The sequence below is a fragment of the Copadichromis virginalis genome, linkage group LG7 (genome assembly GCF_057382275.1).
Source record: "Copadichromis virginalis isolate Kocher_CV1m ecotype Utaka linkage group LG7, C_Virginalis_male_GT1.1, whole genome shotgun sequence".
Taxonomy (NCBI): domain Eukaryota; kingdom Metazoa; phylum Chordata; class Actinopteri; order Cichliformes; family Cichlidae; genus Copadichromis; species Copadichromis virginalis.
Genome location: NC_140624.1, coordinates 70,550,961 through 70,565,251, shown reverse-complemented (window position 1 = coordinate 70,565,251; position 14,291 = coordinate 70,550,961). Strand labels below are relative to the sequence as shown.

At 46.6% G+C, this 14,291-nt stretch overlaps 1 protein-coding gene across 1 annotated transcript; it reads right to left on the bottom strand.

Moving 5' to 3' along the window:
- Positions 1-6,199, bottom strand: LOC146706814 (BTB/POZ domain-containing protein kctd15-like). The gene is made up of 5 exons (XM_085465059.1): positions 5,659-6,199; positions 3,461-3,636; positions 1,851-1,995; positions 442-744; positions 1-353 (listed from the first exon to the last, which is right to left on the bottom strand). Exons 1-5 carry the CDS (start codon positions 5,899-5,901, stop codon positions 192-194), a joined length of 1,029 nt encoding a protein of 342 aa, XP_085321185.1. The 5' UTR covers positions 5,902-6,199; the 3' UTR covers positions 1-191.
- Positions 6,200-14,291: the final 8,092 nt, after the last annotated feature.

The following is a 14,291-nucleotide window of genomic DNA, read 5'->3' as shown; positions in this document are numbered from 1 at the left end:
GAGCTTTGTGTGGTTTCTTTTTATGAGAACAACAGCTGAGCTACAAACACATTAAATATACAAACAGCACTTTATAAAAATGTAATGACACTTAGAAAAACCATTATGTACACGGCAGCCAAGCTCCGCCTCCTGAGGCCTCCGCTCCAGGTGTGCTCGGCGTGCTCAGGTGACACGGTCACCGCTGCTCTTTAGTCCAGAGGCTCTTGCTTAATCCGGATTGGCGTGCTGATGACGGACTGGCTGTGCTGCAGGTCGCGACACAGCACGTACTCGCTGAACTGGGACGAGTCGACGCCGCCGCCGCAGGACGCCTTGATTTCGAAGCCCTTCAGGAAGAGGCGCTCGAGGACCTGCAGGGAGACACGGAGGCACAGATGAGACCCGCCTCTCCTCGGCTCCTGGCGTGTGGAGAACGTTTGGCGATGCGAGCGGACTCACCTGCACGGAGTTGAGCCTCAGGTACCCGTTCAGAGGGAAACGGATGACATGGGTTGGGTCCTGGTTCCAGCCGGCGTTCACAGAGTTGCACATCACGTCTCCGGTCTCGGGGAAGATTTCCTCGATGAGGACCTTCTCGCCGCTCAGCGCGATCCTCTCGCCCAGGTCAGGTGTGACGCGGACCACCAGACACTCGCAGGGCGCCGTCCGCTGGGCCTCGCGCTCCGCCTGCCAGCGCTCCAGCTCGCGCACCATCGGAGTCAGCTGGTAGTACCGAGCCTCCTCGTACAGCTGGGGCAAGTCCTGAGGACAGTCACATGACAACGATCAGCTGATCAATATAAATAATAAGCTAATTACAGATCAGCCTGATTACATGACCTCATGATGGACGACCTGTTTCCTGCGTGGTATTTGAAAACTGTCAGATCAACAGCTGGAGCATGTAGGATCAATCTACCAATCACAGAGAAGAATCCCAGCAGCACGAGGAGCTCCACATCACATCCTCTCTCCAATTCTTCTTTCCTTTAATTCTTTCCTTCCTATTTCCCTTTAAAAAAGACAACTCTCCTGACCTTCACTTCCTGCTGTACTGGTGCTTTTATTCTGAAAACCCGAGCACACTTAATTCTCTTGCCTCTGATTTTCTCTGTCTGACACTCAGATGGAGGTTTGTGGTTTTTCCCCTCACTGCCTCAGGCGTCCTGCTGCATCGAAGCCCCCCCCCCCCCCCGGTGGAAGTGGGGGTGGGTGTGTTTATGTAAAGCGGCGGTGTGTCCGCGGGCCGTCTGACTCACTGTGAGCCGGGTGTCTCAGTAACAACACACACAGATCAGAGGAAACAGTATGCTGCTAACACACACCTCCTGCTTTCATTTAGTAAAAGACACTCGTCTGCGCCGCCGCAGAGTCCGAGCTAAAACGAGTCTCAGTATGAACCAATCATCTCTGAGTCAAACTCTTCACGTCTCCTCAGAGTTTGTTTTACCCATTTGTGAAATTTGACCATGAAAGTAAAATAAACATTAGCTGTTTCCATGGAAACTGAAATCTAAATAAACTAAACCGCGTGCCGGTTGTCTCGGTTTAGTTTATTTAGATTCTGCTCAGCATGTGATCCTCTCACGCTCTGCTGGTCACTGATTGGCCCAAGCTCACAGGTTATACAGCTACAGGTTTGTTAATGTAGCACCAAATCACACGTGTGCCTCAGCGAGCTTCATACTTCAGGCTGAGGGTCGCACAATAACAGGAAATCAACAAGCGGACCGCTGCCTGTGGAAAAATTCCCTTTTAACAGGAAGACCCAGGCTCACGGATGGGCAGCCATATAAAGATCATCAGTAATGCAACTGGTCTGAACCGTGAACAGGCGTTCACCTGTGCCGGCTGCTGCAGGGGCTCACCTGGAAGTCTTCAGGAAGCAGCAGCTTGCAGGTGCGCAGGAAACTAAGGATGTAGCGGAAGATGTCGCCGTCCCGATCGATGAAGTAGTGCTGCTTCAGACTGTCCAACACGATGGGCTCTGCACCGCTGAACAGCCGGCTGATCCTGCAGAGACACGAGCCGGGGTCACGGTCTGATGTCAGACTGCCCGAGGTCAAAGGTCAACAACATGCAGCCATGCGCGTGCTGGGTGAGGAGGATGATGATGATGGGGATGAGGAGGAGGAGGAGGAGGAGTAATGGTAAATGGACTGATTCTTATAGAGCGCTCTCTGCCAGAGTCCTCAAAGCGCTCTATACAACACGCCACATGCACCCAATCTAACCAACGTTCACACTCCAATGGACGCAGCTTGGGGTCAGTATCTTGCCCGAGGATATTTGGCATGCAGACTGGGGGAAGCCAAGGATCGAACCACCGACCTTCCAGTCAGTAGCTGATCTGCTCTACCATCCACTACAGCCAGCCCAGTCTGAGCATGCTCAGTGAGGAGGATCATGTAACGTGTGCTGGAGGATTTCTGAGCCGTGGTCAGGCTCTTGTGGAGTCTCTGCAGGCTGAATCTCTTCTCCTCCTCCTCTTATCAGCTTCGCCTCCTCGTCGCCTCCTCTGTCCTTCAAAAGTAAATTAGAGCTCCTCTGTCCTTCTCTCGCTCTCTTTGGTCGGGTACAGCAAAGAGCGATCAAACACGCCATCATTAAACTCCCTGTTCCCGCCATTAAACAGCTGCAGGTGTTTGTATTCATCGCATCACCATTAAATGCTCCTTTTCATCTTTAACTTAATAATTAGGGGAAGGCCCCACCATGGGTCTGTTTCTCATTCTAATGTTAATATTTTATACCACAGAGTAATATTAGCATACAGCACACACACATTAGCATTAATCACGTTATTATGGCTGTTTTTGTTTCAGGCCATGATTATTTTTTTAAAGCAGGAAGTGAAACCATTGTGTTTTTGATGGTTGCGCTGTGGGTGGATACAGGTAATGGAGAAAGACTCCACATCAGAGCCTGATTGGCTGTAGATACCTGCTGGTACTGGCCTGACTCAGACACACTTGTGTGGGTGTTAGGGCTGGGCCATATCACACCGCTCACGGTACTACCGGTATAACGTTGGGCAACAATAAGAAAATGAAACATGGCGATAGAATATGGGTAAAACGTGCATGTGCAGTGCCTTTGTTTTCATACGCACATGGCGGCGATGGAGAATGAGGAGAGTGAAAGCGGATCGTTGAATGAAACGATGAACCTGAACTGGTTTGTAAAAATGCTGCAGCTTCACTGGTGTGGAACTGGTTTAGCTTTCGTCCGTCAGATACACAACAAAGCACTATTTTTGGTAGCGCATGCTAGCGGGCCGTCGTTATTACCGTGTTGTTTGGAAAATACGGCACACTTAAAATCAACCCTTTGATTTTTCTGAAAGTCGACAGAGCCCCTTATAATCCCGTGCGCCTTATGTATGAACTCTGGTTGTGTTTACTGACCTGGAAACCTCACCTCACTTCAGTAAACATACTTGCATGCCCAGGTATTCCCCCAGGCTCATGTCTCTCACCTGGACTCCGGGAACTTGGTGAGCGTCGCCAGGCTGCTGGTGTACATGTGCCCGCCCACGTCGATGTGGACAGGGGCGTTGGCCTTGGTGAGCTGGGCGGGCGACGGGATACCTTGGGTCGTCATGGGCGACACAGGTGAGTGGCTCAGAGACATCCTGGACAAGCTCCGTCCCTCCTATCACAAATAACAGCAGGTCAAAATTCAGAACACACCGGTTTTATTTTGAAGAGGCTTCACCTGGATTTACCCAGGTGTGTCCTGCTGAGTTTAAAACGCTTAAGTGATTGTTTCAGCAGCTTTGCATAATTCACAGCTCAAAATAATCCTTCTTTATCTGATACAGTCGGGAATTAGTTGTTATAGCTCCACCTCCTTTAAACCCTGGCTCCGCCCCTTCAAATCCTGACCTGTGGGTCAAGTTAAAACCCTACTCCAAGCTGGCGAGGCCAAAAACGCTCAGCTCGAACTGCATAGAGCGACGAACCAAGAGGTGAAGTAAGGTGGCAGCTTCCATCTTTTATGTACAGCCTATGGGCAGTACCCCTACACCAGTGTTTCCCAATCACTGGGGCGCGGGACATAGGTGTGCCGTGAGAAATGATCAGGTGAGCCGTGGAAGATTATCTGGTTCCACCTGATTAGTACTCTAAGCAACCAGCGTGAGTAACGGGCAGAACAATGGCATTCTCTTCCACTAGAGGGCAGTACAACTACCTGCTCTAATTCAATGGGTCGCCAACTGCCAGTAAAAAAGAAGAAGACAAAGAAATGACATAATAGTCATGCTGTGAGATGACACAGCGCGTAACAGCAATAGATAAGTAATTGCAAAGGAAAAGTAGTCAGTGTGACCTGGTCCTGGAGGAAACTCCGACCCAGGTGAAGCCCCAGCATGAGCAGTGGTCAGAAGGAAGCAAAAAAGGTAAACTGGGGACAAACCGAGTCAATTCTGCGCTGCCTGGAGTGCGGGGGAAATGATCAATGTGCTTTTTGTGACATTTTTGTTTGGGGGTGTGCCGTGGCTCCAAAAGGTTGGGAAACACTGCCCTACACGACCAGCAGGGGATTCGCTGCGTGTTAAACCTATGCCTAGTTTTCTTCTGCTGCTGCTGTTTACTGAGCCAGCTGGAAGACGAACAGCGCCAACTAGTGTTTCTCTGACCTAGGCAGAGTCAAACTGATGGAGGAGGAAGACAAGGACGATGGAGCGCTCTCAGAATAACGACATCTATAATCTGACCTCTGACCTCGGCTGATGAAGGGGCAGGGGCTCCTCCCCCCTCAAAGCATAAGTTTTGTTACAATTATTTTTATTCTGGTTCAGATAAATTTATAACGAGCCGGGGTGGGAGGTGTCCTGGGGGGTGGCTGCTGCCGCTGAAGAACCTTATCTTCCGCCCCCTGGGCTATGGAGCATGAAAGGTGAACATTGCCTCGGGTCACACCAGCGTAGGGCCCCGCCCCCACCTGCCTGTCTGCAGTGGTGCGTTCAAATATCGGGAAATAACAGACGTAAGATCAGTCCGTGGATTTCATCAAACCCTGAAATAAAGAATTGACCTGCACGTGAGGCCACGTGTTTGAACTTTAGGGTTCGGAACATCAAGCCCTTCCACTTTCGCACTTAAACCAACATACGCCAGGCTCCTTTAGAAAAACCCAACATTTAACGTATCCTCGCAAATCCAACGAAGCCAGGTGTCTCCTGACCTGTGTGAAGGTCTCCTCTCCACACTGTGCGGGCTTCTGGTGAAATCTGGATACGAACCTTCACCGACCCCTCTGTTAATTCTGGAGAACCTTATCTTTAACCACAAATAACGGAGATAACGTCCGTCCACAGCGGCGGAGCAGCCGTTAAAGGATGGCCAGAAAGCAGACGCGCTACCGGCAAAGGTTCCGACTGCGCTGAAACATTCTGTAATGTCAGAATATTTGTTTGTGCCGACGTGAAGAATGTGCTACGAAATCAACGGAAAACACGACGGTGTGTGGTGTGGTGGCTGGTTGTCACCGGGACCCCGGAACACTTAAATCGGACGTTTTTTTAATGGAGTCTGGCGGCGAGAACGGAGCAGCTCGGCGTGTCTTCCCCCGAAACGCGTCTGAATTTCTAGTTTTACGTCATAAACTCGAAAACTTTATAAATGAGCCTCACAGCAGCACCTGTGCCCCCCTCCCGTCCCGCTCACTCACCTGAGAGGAGACCGACACGGAGGACATGGAGGGCGGCGTGAGAGAGAGCTCCGTCCCGGCGGCAGGGCTGCGGTCCCGGAGAGACTGAGGAGGAGCAGAGAGGAGGGCCGACAGAAGAGCACCCGGGGCCCCGCAGACCCCCCGGGGCCAGGTCACAGTCCCGACCCCACCGAGGCAGCGCGCGCACGAAGGTGAGATCCCGCAGGTCCCGCCCCCTCCCGAATGACGCGTCCCATCACGCATTACCCGCCCGCGGCCAAATGCGCCATTTCAATTACTGCGCACTGCTGGATGGAGACGTGCGCCGCCAGCCTGCGCATGCGAAGAGGAGAGCGCGCGCACCCGAAAGCATTTTCAGCTGCAGAGCGCGCGCAACCCCCACCCGCGGTTTATTTTGATTTCTTTTTCATATTCCCACAATGTCCTGTAAATACAAGATGACCCACTAACACTGACGCCACCTTGTGGTACAAACTGGATCGGCACGAAGGAATGACACAGACCTGAAACCAGAATGTTCCCCGAGGACGACGCTCCGCCCTCCTCCTTCAGATCTGATCCACACAGAGCGTGACCTGAGCGCAGCTCACGTTTGTGGATCTGTGAGCCGTTATTGAAGCTAACGATCTGAACTTCATTAACTGTAAAGGTCTGAATTTACTCGGCTTTGGATGAACACATTTGTGAGTCCTCAGACGTTACACACAGATCAGCGCGCACACCTGTAAATCTTTGTTACACCTGGATCATATCGTACTGGTTTGGCTCCCCTTTGAGGCCGTTTATTCCAGACTTCCAAAACTTCATTTTGTTCTTTGAGCCAATCGGAGGGGGACGTGCTGCAGGACCTGATCATTGTCCTGCTGCCTTCAGGGTTTTCTGGTAGAGAGCAGAATTCCCTCAGTTACAGCGAGTTGTCCTGAAGCAGCAGAGCAGCACAGACCATCACACCACCGTGTCTGCTGCTGCTGTGATGTTCTCTTTATGAAACGCTGTTAGTTTAAGGAAGATGTGACTCGAACGGCCTGCAGGTCTTTAGATGTCGTCAGCTGAGTGCTCCTGGGAACATGAAGGCAACATGAGCCGACAGTACAAACATGCCGAGTGATCGGCTGTTAGCTCGGTGACAGAGTCACAAACGCATGTCTGCACTTTGATTTTGTTACATACAAACACACTGACAGCAGCAGTGTGTGTGCACAGAGAGGACCGATGTGTTTGTTTGGTCAATGAAAGGCTTCAGTTAGTTAGAGTGAGTTTATAGTTTTGTCTTATTATAAAACATTTGAAATTTAAACTGCTGTTTGACATATTTTAGACTGCTTCACTCTGTTGCACAGCTTCTGTTTAAGTGATTTATTCAATTCAGTTTAAATGTTATTAACACAGCGCCAAATCACAACAACAGTCGCCTCAAGGAGCTTTATATTGTAAGGCAGACCCCACAATAATAGATACAGAGAAAAACTATGATATGACCCCTATGAGCAGCACTTTGGCGACAGTGGGAAGGAAAAACTCCCTTTTAATAGGAAGAAACCTCCAGCAGAACCAGGCTCAGGGAGGGGCGGGGCCATCTGCTGTGATTGGTGGGGGTGAGAGAAGGAAGACAGGATAAAGAGATGCTGTGGAAGAGAGACAGAGATTAATAACAGATATGATTCAATGCAGAGAGGTAACACATAGTGAGTGAAGAAGAAACCCGCAGTGCATCGTCTGCATAGCGGTGTAAATGTATGCTATGTCTTCTAGTGATGCTGCCTAGGGGAAGCATGTATCAAGAAGAAGATCATTTGTGACCTTTGTAATGATAGTTGCTATTGTTGAAGCTACCCACAGGGGGCGCTCTGGAATCAATAAGATATACAGAATAGAAGAAGAAGCGATCGTTGTAGAAAGAATAATAAACAGCTAGCTGAAGCTAGCACCAGGAGCAATTCTTGATGTTTTATTCATAGAGGAATAAGAACATTACATGGTACCAGGAGACGGGTTAAGAATAGAGATTGAAAATGTGACGTCATTCAGGGGTAGAACCGCAAAGAATTCTGGGAACTCGTGGCAAGCGGTACTAGCTCACGCAGGCTTTCAATTGAAATCAGTTATACAGCGATAAAAAGAAACACAAAAATGTCAAGAAGCTGTTGTATTATTAACTGCAATAGCCGGTCGCATGACAGCCACGGGAAGCCGACGGGTAAAGAGATCAGTTGTTATCGGATTACGTCGTTGAAGAGAAATTGTTCGAGCCATGTTTCCAAAGTAACAAAGAGCCGACTGGATTGCAGCCATTCAAAGAGCAAATATAACGTCCCAGAACACTCCAGCTCACAGGTTAGTCTGCTCCAAGCATTTCCACAAAGGTCAGTCTGCTGTTGTAGTTAATGCGTCATTTTTCTTAACATAATTGGTGATATAGGTTACAAGCAAGTCTGGCGCTGAACAGAAATTGTCGCGCTATGCTCCTTTGTTTATTGTGCATAAATAGTGAATTGTCCTGACACAATATTGCGTTTCGCTTCTGTTATTATGGTACATTGACAAAAACATATACTTTTATTCACAGGATAAAACAGGTTTTTTGTATCACTAATTGTCCAGTACGATTACAGCATACAGTATTATTGTCACTGCTACATTTCTGTGATGCTACCAGAAATTATTTCCACTACTAATTAATTACCGTTGAGCTCAAAGGTTATATTAATAAACGGTTAACGAATGTGTATTTATGACGACGATTTGTGAGACTGGTAAACTTATGATACGTACGATGGTCTTTACTTTCTACACGGTGCATTTCAAGGTCCTGCACCCATCCGTCGGTAAACTGTACCTGGGCTTGTTGCAGTGACCTGAAGTTACTAAATTTCATGAGTGTATGCACTCACTCCAAGAACCGTATGATTATAAATATGAGCGTGGTGAAAGTTGGGCAGCACACTAACGTCTTTTGTCCACTCTGTGTGCTCGTGAGGGTCTGACCCTTTCACTCCTTTGATTTTTTCCTCGTATCTTTTCTTTGACTTTTCATCGAGTCTGTCTTTGTACGGACCGGCATTGTTCTCCTTCGTTTTGTACATACCTTTTTGGGGGGCAAAGAAAAAGCAAGAAGGTATTGGAACCGGAGAATGAACGTTTTGCGGTGCTGCAAATGCTTGCATCTGATGCAGGTACTTGGATTGTTTTGCCACGAGTTCACGGCATGCAATGCACGAAAGTCACGTGGTCTGTCAATCTCTATAAGAAGCAACGCAACAAGATGGATGCAATAAATCCGCCAAGTCCGTTGAAACTGACTGGAAACGTGGATGCAAGTTGGAGGACTTTCAAACAGCAGTTCAAACTGTATATTGCAGCTGTCGGAGTGGATCGACGGGCAGATGAAAGGAAAATAGCCATGCTGCTCACCATTGCCGGCACAGAAGCAGTAGAGGTCTTCAACACTTTTGTGTTTGCTCAGCCCGAGGACAAAGATAACTTTGATGAAGTCATGAAGAAATCTGACGAGCACTGTCTGTCAAAGAAAAATGAAACATACGAGAGATACGTCTTTCGCTCACGCTTACAGCATCAGGGTGAGTCATTTGATACTTTTCTCACAGACCTCAAGATCAAAGCTCAGTCCTGCAGTTTTGGTGATCTCAGAGACTCCATGATACGAGATCAAATAGTGTTTGGAACTAATGAGAAGAAGCTCCGAGAGAAACTGTTGAGAGAAACAGAACTAACGCTGGAAAGTGCTATAAAGATAAGTCAAGCCAGTGAGCTAGCACGACAACATGTACTGACGTTTAGAGAGCCTGTTCAAGGAGCAGCGCAACAGGAAAATGAGGCAGTGAACGCAGTGTTGATTAAAAGAAAGCCATGGAGTAAATTCAAAAACAACGACAACAAAAACAGAATGTGTGACAATGAAATGTTCACTTGCAAGAGATGTGGAGAGAAACACAGACCAAAACAATGTCCCGCATATGGGAAAAAATGTGCAAAATGTAAAGGACAAAACCATTATGCAAAAATGTGTCTCTCCAAAAACAAGGGACAAAAAGTACACACTGTGCAGGAAGACACAGATGACAGTGATGATCTAAGTGAAACATTTTTCATTAAGATGGTGTCACATGAAGAAGATGTCAATGCACAGTCTTCAAGACATAACACTGGCCAAAGTGTTAGTTCAGTCACAGATGATAAATGGACTGCTCCACTGTTAGTCAATGGGACATTGGTAACATTTAAAATTGACACAGGGGCCAAAGCTAACTTGATCAACGAGAAGGATTCAAGGCACTGACTGAGAAGCCTAGAAGATTTACAGAGAAAGTCATGCCGCTGAGGGCCTACAATAACCAGCCAATACAAACAAAAGGAGGATGCAGACTTAAAGTGACAGCAAAAGGCAAACAGCATAACATTTTGTTCACCATCGTGCCTGATGGACACGAGTCACTTTTAGGAGATAAAACATCTGAGGACTTGGGACTAGTAAAGAGGATCTATCAGATTAATACTGACGCCATGAAAGAAGCCAAACAAGGCAAAAGACTGGAACACCAAGGGCATGAAGGAAGTTCAGACATTATCAGTAAATTTCCTTCAGTCTTCAAAGGACATGGAACATCGCCTTACACCTACAAAATCCAGCTCAAGGATGATGCCGTGCCTGTGGTGCATGCCCCAAGGAGAGTGCCTGCTCCATTACGGACAAGTTTGAAAAAAGAGCTTGAAAGAATGACTCAAATGGGTGTCACTGAACGAGTGGAAGAGCCCACAGACTGGGTGAACTCTATCACTTGTGTCAAGAAAAAGAATACAGGTGCCTTAAGAGTCTGCCTTGATCCCAAAGATCTAAATGAAAATATTAAAAGAGAGCATTATCAGATCCCTAAGAGAGAGGAAATAATGAGTGAAATGGCAGGAGATACGTTTTTTAGCAAACTGGATGCATCACATGGATTTTGGCAGCTGAGGCTAGACCCAGAAAGCAGCAGGTACACTACCTTTAACACGCCATTTGGGCGTTACTGTTTCTTGAGGCTCCCATTTGGAATTAAATCAGCACCAGAGATCTTCCGCAGGGCAATGGAGTCCCTGATCAAAGGGCTGGAAGGCACCAGAGTCTACATAGATGACCTCGTAGTCTGGGGAAATACAAGGCAACAACATGATGAAAGGCTGGAGAAACTTTTGTGGAGAGTTAACAAGAATGGACTTAAACTGAATAGAGACAAGTGCCTCTTTGGTGTTTCAGAGATGACCTTCCTGGGAGATAAGGTTACAAGTGAAGGGGTGGAACCTGATCAGTCAAAGGTACAAGCCATATTGGATATGCCAGCACCCATTGACAAAAAAGGTGTCTTGCGAGCAATGGGGATGATCAACTTTCTGGGTAAGTTCATTCCTAATCTTACCTCCACGACAGCATGCCTAAGGGAGCTGCTACAGCACAACACAGTGTTCGAGTGGACGGCCCGGCATGAGAAAGAGTGGAAAAAATTGAAGGAAACTGTAACTACAGAGCCGGTCTTGACATTCTTTGATCCATCAAAGCCAACAAAAATTTCAACAGATGCCTCAAAAGATGGCTTGGGAGCAGTTCTGCTCCAAAGGAACAAAGACAAGTGGCAACCTGTAGCATCCAGTGCTGCAGAAAGTATCACACCTTATACAGAATGGGTGGTCAAAAGGAGTCTGTCCAGGGTTCTACTCTGTGCGAGCTGATTTATGCATGGCTAATGGGCTGGTGCTGAGACAAAACCAGATTGTCATCCCTCAATCCATGCAGAAAGACATGCTTCAGCGTATCCATGAAGGACATCTTGGAGTGGAGAAATGTAAAAGGAGAGCGAGAGAAGCAGTTTACTGGCCAGGCATCAACAGGGATATTGAGGAGATGATACAGAAATGTGAAACATGTCTCAAACATCACTACAAACAAACAAAAGAGCCAATGCTGGCAGCAGATCTACCCACTGCACCATGGCAAAAGGTAGGCACGGATTTATTTCATCTGGATGGCAAGGACTATGTTTTGGTGATTGACTACTATTCTAATTATCCAAAAGTGGCACAGCTTTCCAGTACATCAGCACAGTCAGTCATCACACACATGAAGGGCTTTTTTGCCAGACATGGAATTCCACAGTGTGTCATCAGTGACAATGGTCCACAATATGACTGCAGAGAATTTAGTGACTTTGCAAAACAATATGGATTTCAACATATCACCTCTAGTCCCTTGTATCCCCAAGCGAATGGACAGGCAGAAAAAGGAGTCCAAATAGTAAAGAGATTGTTCAAAAAAGCAAGAGACAGTAAGACCGACCCTTACCTGGCTCTGCTAAGCTACAGAGCTTCATCCCTGGAGTGTGGGGCATCACCTGCTGAGCTACTCATGCATCGCAAGCTCCGCACCACACTTGCACACATTTCCAAGGAAAATGACAATGCACATGACAACAAGCTGACCGACAAAAGAATGAAACTCAAGCACAGACAGAAAAGGAACTATGACAAAACTGCAAGGCGTCTGGAACCGCTTCAGGAAAGAGATGTTGTGAGGATTGCAGGTCCAGATTTCTGGGACAAAAAAGCAACAGTTCTCAGCGAAGTAGGGCCCAGATCGTTTGCTGTTCAGACAGAGAATGGACAAGTGTTAAGAAGAAACCGGAGAAGTCTGTTAAAGACACAGGATGTTAAACATCAGGACACAGAGACTGGAACTGAACAACGAGGTGCTAACCCTGTTGAGCACCACAGTAAGCCTCCTTCACCTTCCCCAATGTCTGAGATACTGAGAAGGTCTACCAGACCTAAGGAACCTACAGAGAGGCTCATAGAACAAGTGTGAACTGTTGTGGTAAAGAATTGTTAAAAAATAATAATAATAAATCACAAGTAAATAACGGATAATAATTCATTTAGAATAGTAATTGTTCACACTTAATTGAGACCTGCTGAGTTATAATGTGTTATTGACTGTTCAAGTTGTCAAAGGTGAAGAGTTCTAATGTGCTTGAGGGCTGTATGGGATTCATTTGGTTCATTCTGGACGATGTAAGGTATACATTTGGATTTATTTTGTTTGACTTGTGCTACAACTTTTGGTTAAAAAAAAAACACTACTGAATGTAGTTTGTTGCACAATTTATAACATGTTGAATGTTAGACAAGAATGTTCAGATGTTACAGAGTAACAGTTCTCTTTGGAATTGTGCTTATTATAACACCAACCTGTTTGGAAAGGGGATGTAATGATAGTTGCTATTGTTGAAGCTACCCACAGGGGGCGCTCTGGAATCAATAAGATATACAGAACAGAAGAAGAAGCGATCGTTGTAGAAAGAATAATAAACAGACTGGGTGTTAGCTGAAGCTAGCACCAGGAGCAATTCTTGATGTTTTATTCATAGAGGAATAAGAACATTACAACCTTCATCTTCACTTCTGTGCTGTGATGAGCTCTGAAACCTGACTGAAACTAACGAGTCGTCTGCTTTACGCTACGTGTTTGAGAATTAGTATTAGTATTTAGTATTTATTTATTTATTGTCATTGTCAAGAACAATGAAATTGCGTTTGGGGCTTCCATACAACCCAAAAAAAAGAAGAAAATAATAAATACCCCTTAAAACCCAAGTGTACATATTTAACCCAGTGTGACTCCAATGCAATAAGACAATCCTTAGCAATAATGTTCGTAGAAATTCAGACAAAGGAGTCAGGTACTTCTGATTTAAGTCTATTTTTCACCAGAGCTACAGTATCCAGAGTCGTACGCAGTGACAGGGGGTAAAGTTATTAACAAGATGATGGACCTCTGTTGGAGCAATGTTCAGGTAGCTGCTCTGCTCTGTGTTGGCATTGAAGATGATAACAGTGGGTGCACACACAGGTCAAACTCTGCCCCCCGGTGGTGATCCTGTGAGTCACAGTGTGACGCCTCGTTTTAAATGTCACTCGTTAAGTCAGCTCAGATTTATTCTCGTGTGAACTCAGTTTTCCTGTTTGGGTCGGAGAACGTGGGCCCAGCTCGTCGCCACAGATCACAACTCTGGTGCTCAACAGCGCCAAAGTAAACATTTTAATTATATTTCATTATCTCATCTCCGAGCGCGCTCAGTGATGAGATGCTGCTGTTTGTTTCTAAGGTAACGGCTTTTTAAAAATCACTGATCAGCGGAGAAACATGAGACATCGCACGGTGATAAAACAGACCTGCTGTTCCAGCTCAGAGGTCCGAGGGATCGTCCAAAAATGGTATTTTCTGGAGATCTGATTGGTCAGTAGGCGGTGATGTCATACCTATTTATCTTTAATCTTGATCTTAAGTTACCATGGTGATTTATCTGTATAGAAACCAGGTTAAGCCTGAAGTTACCCAGGTTAATCTAAACCCAGCTTAGGCCTCTGCTATCAAACATGAGGCTCCCAGGCCTGGACTGGCCACTAGAGGGTCCAACTGGGTCCACAGGGAGAGCGTCAGTGATGAATAAATACAGGTGAATAATAACAAATCTGACGGTCTGCAGGTGATGTTAGGGGAGCTAAACTTTATTTACACCCAGACCTGAGCACAAAGGTCAAAGGTCAGCCTGTGAGTATCAGAATAAGAGGCGAGTCTCCAGGTG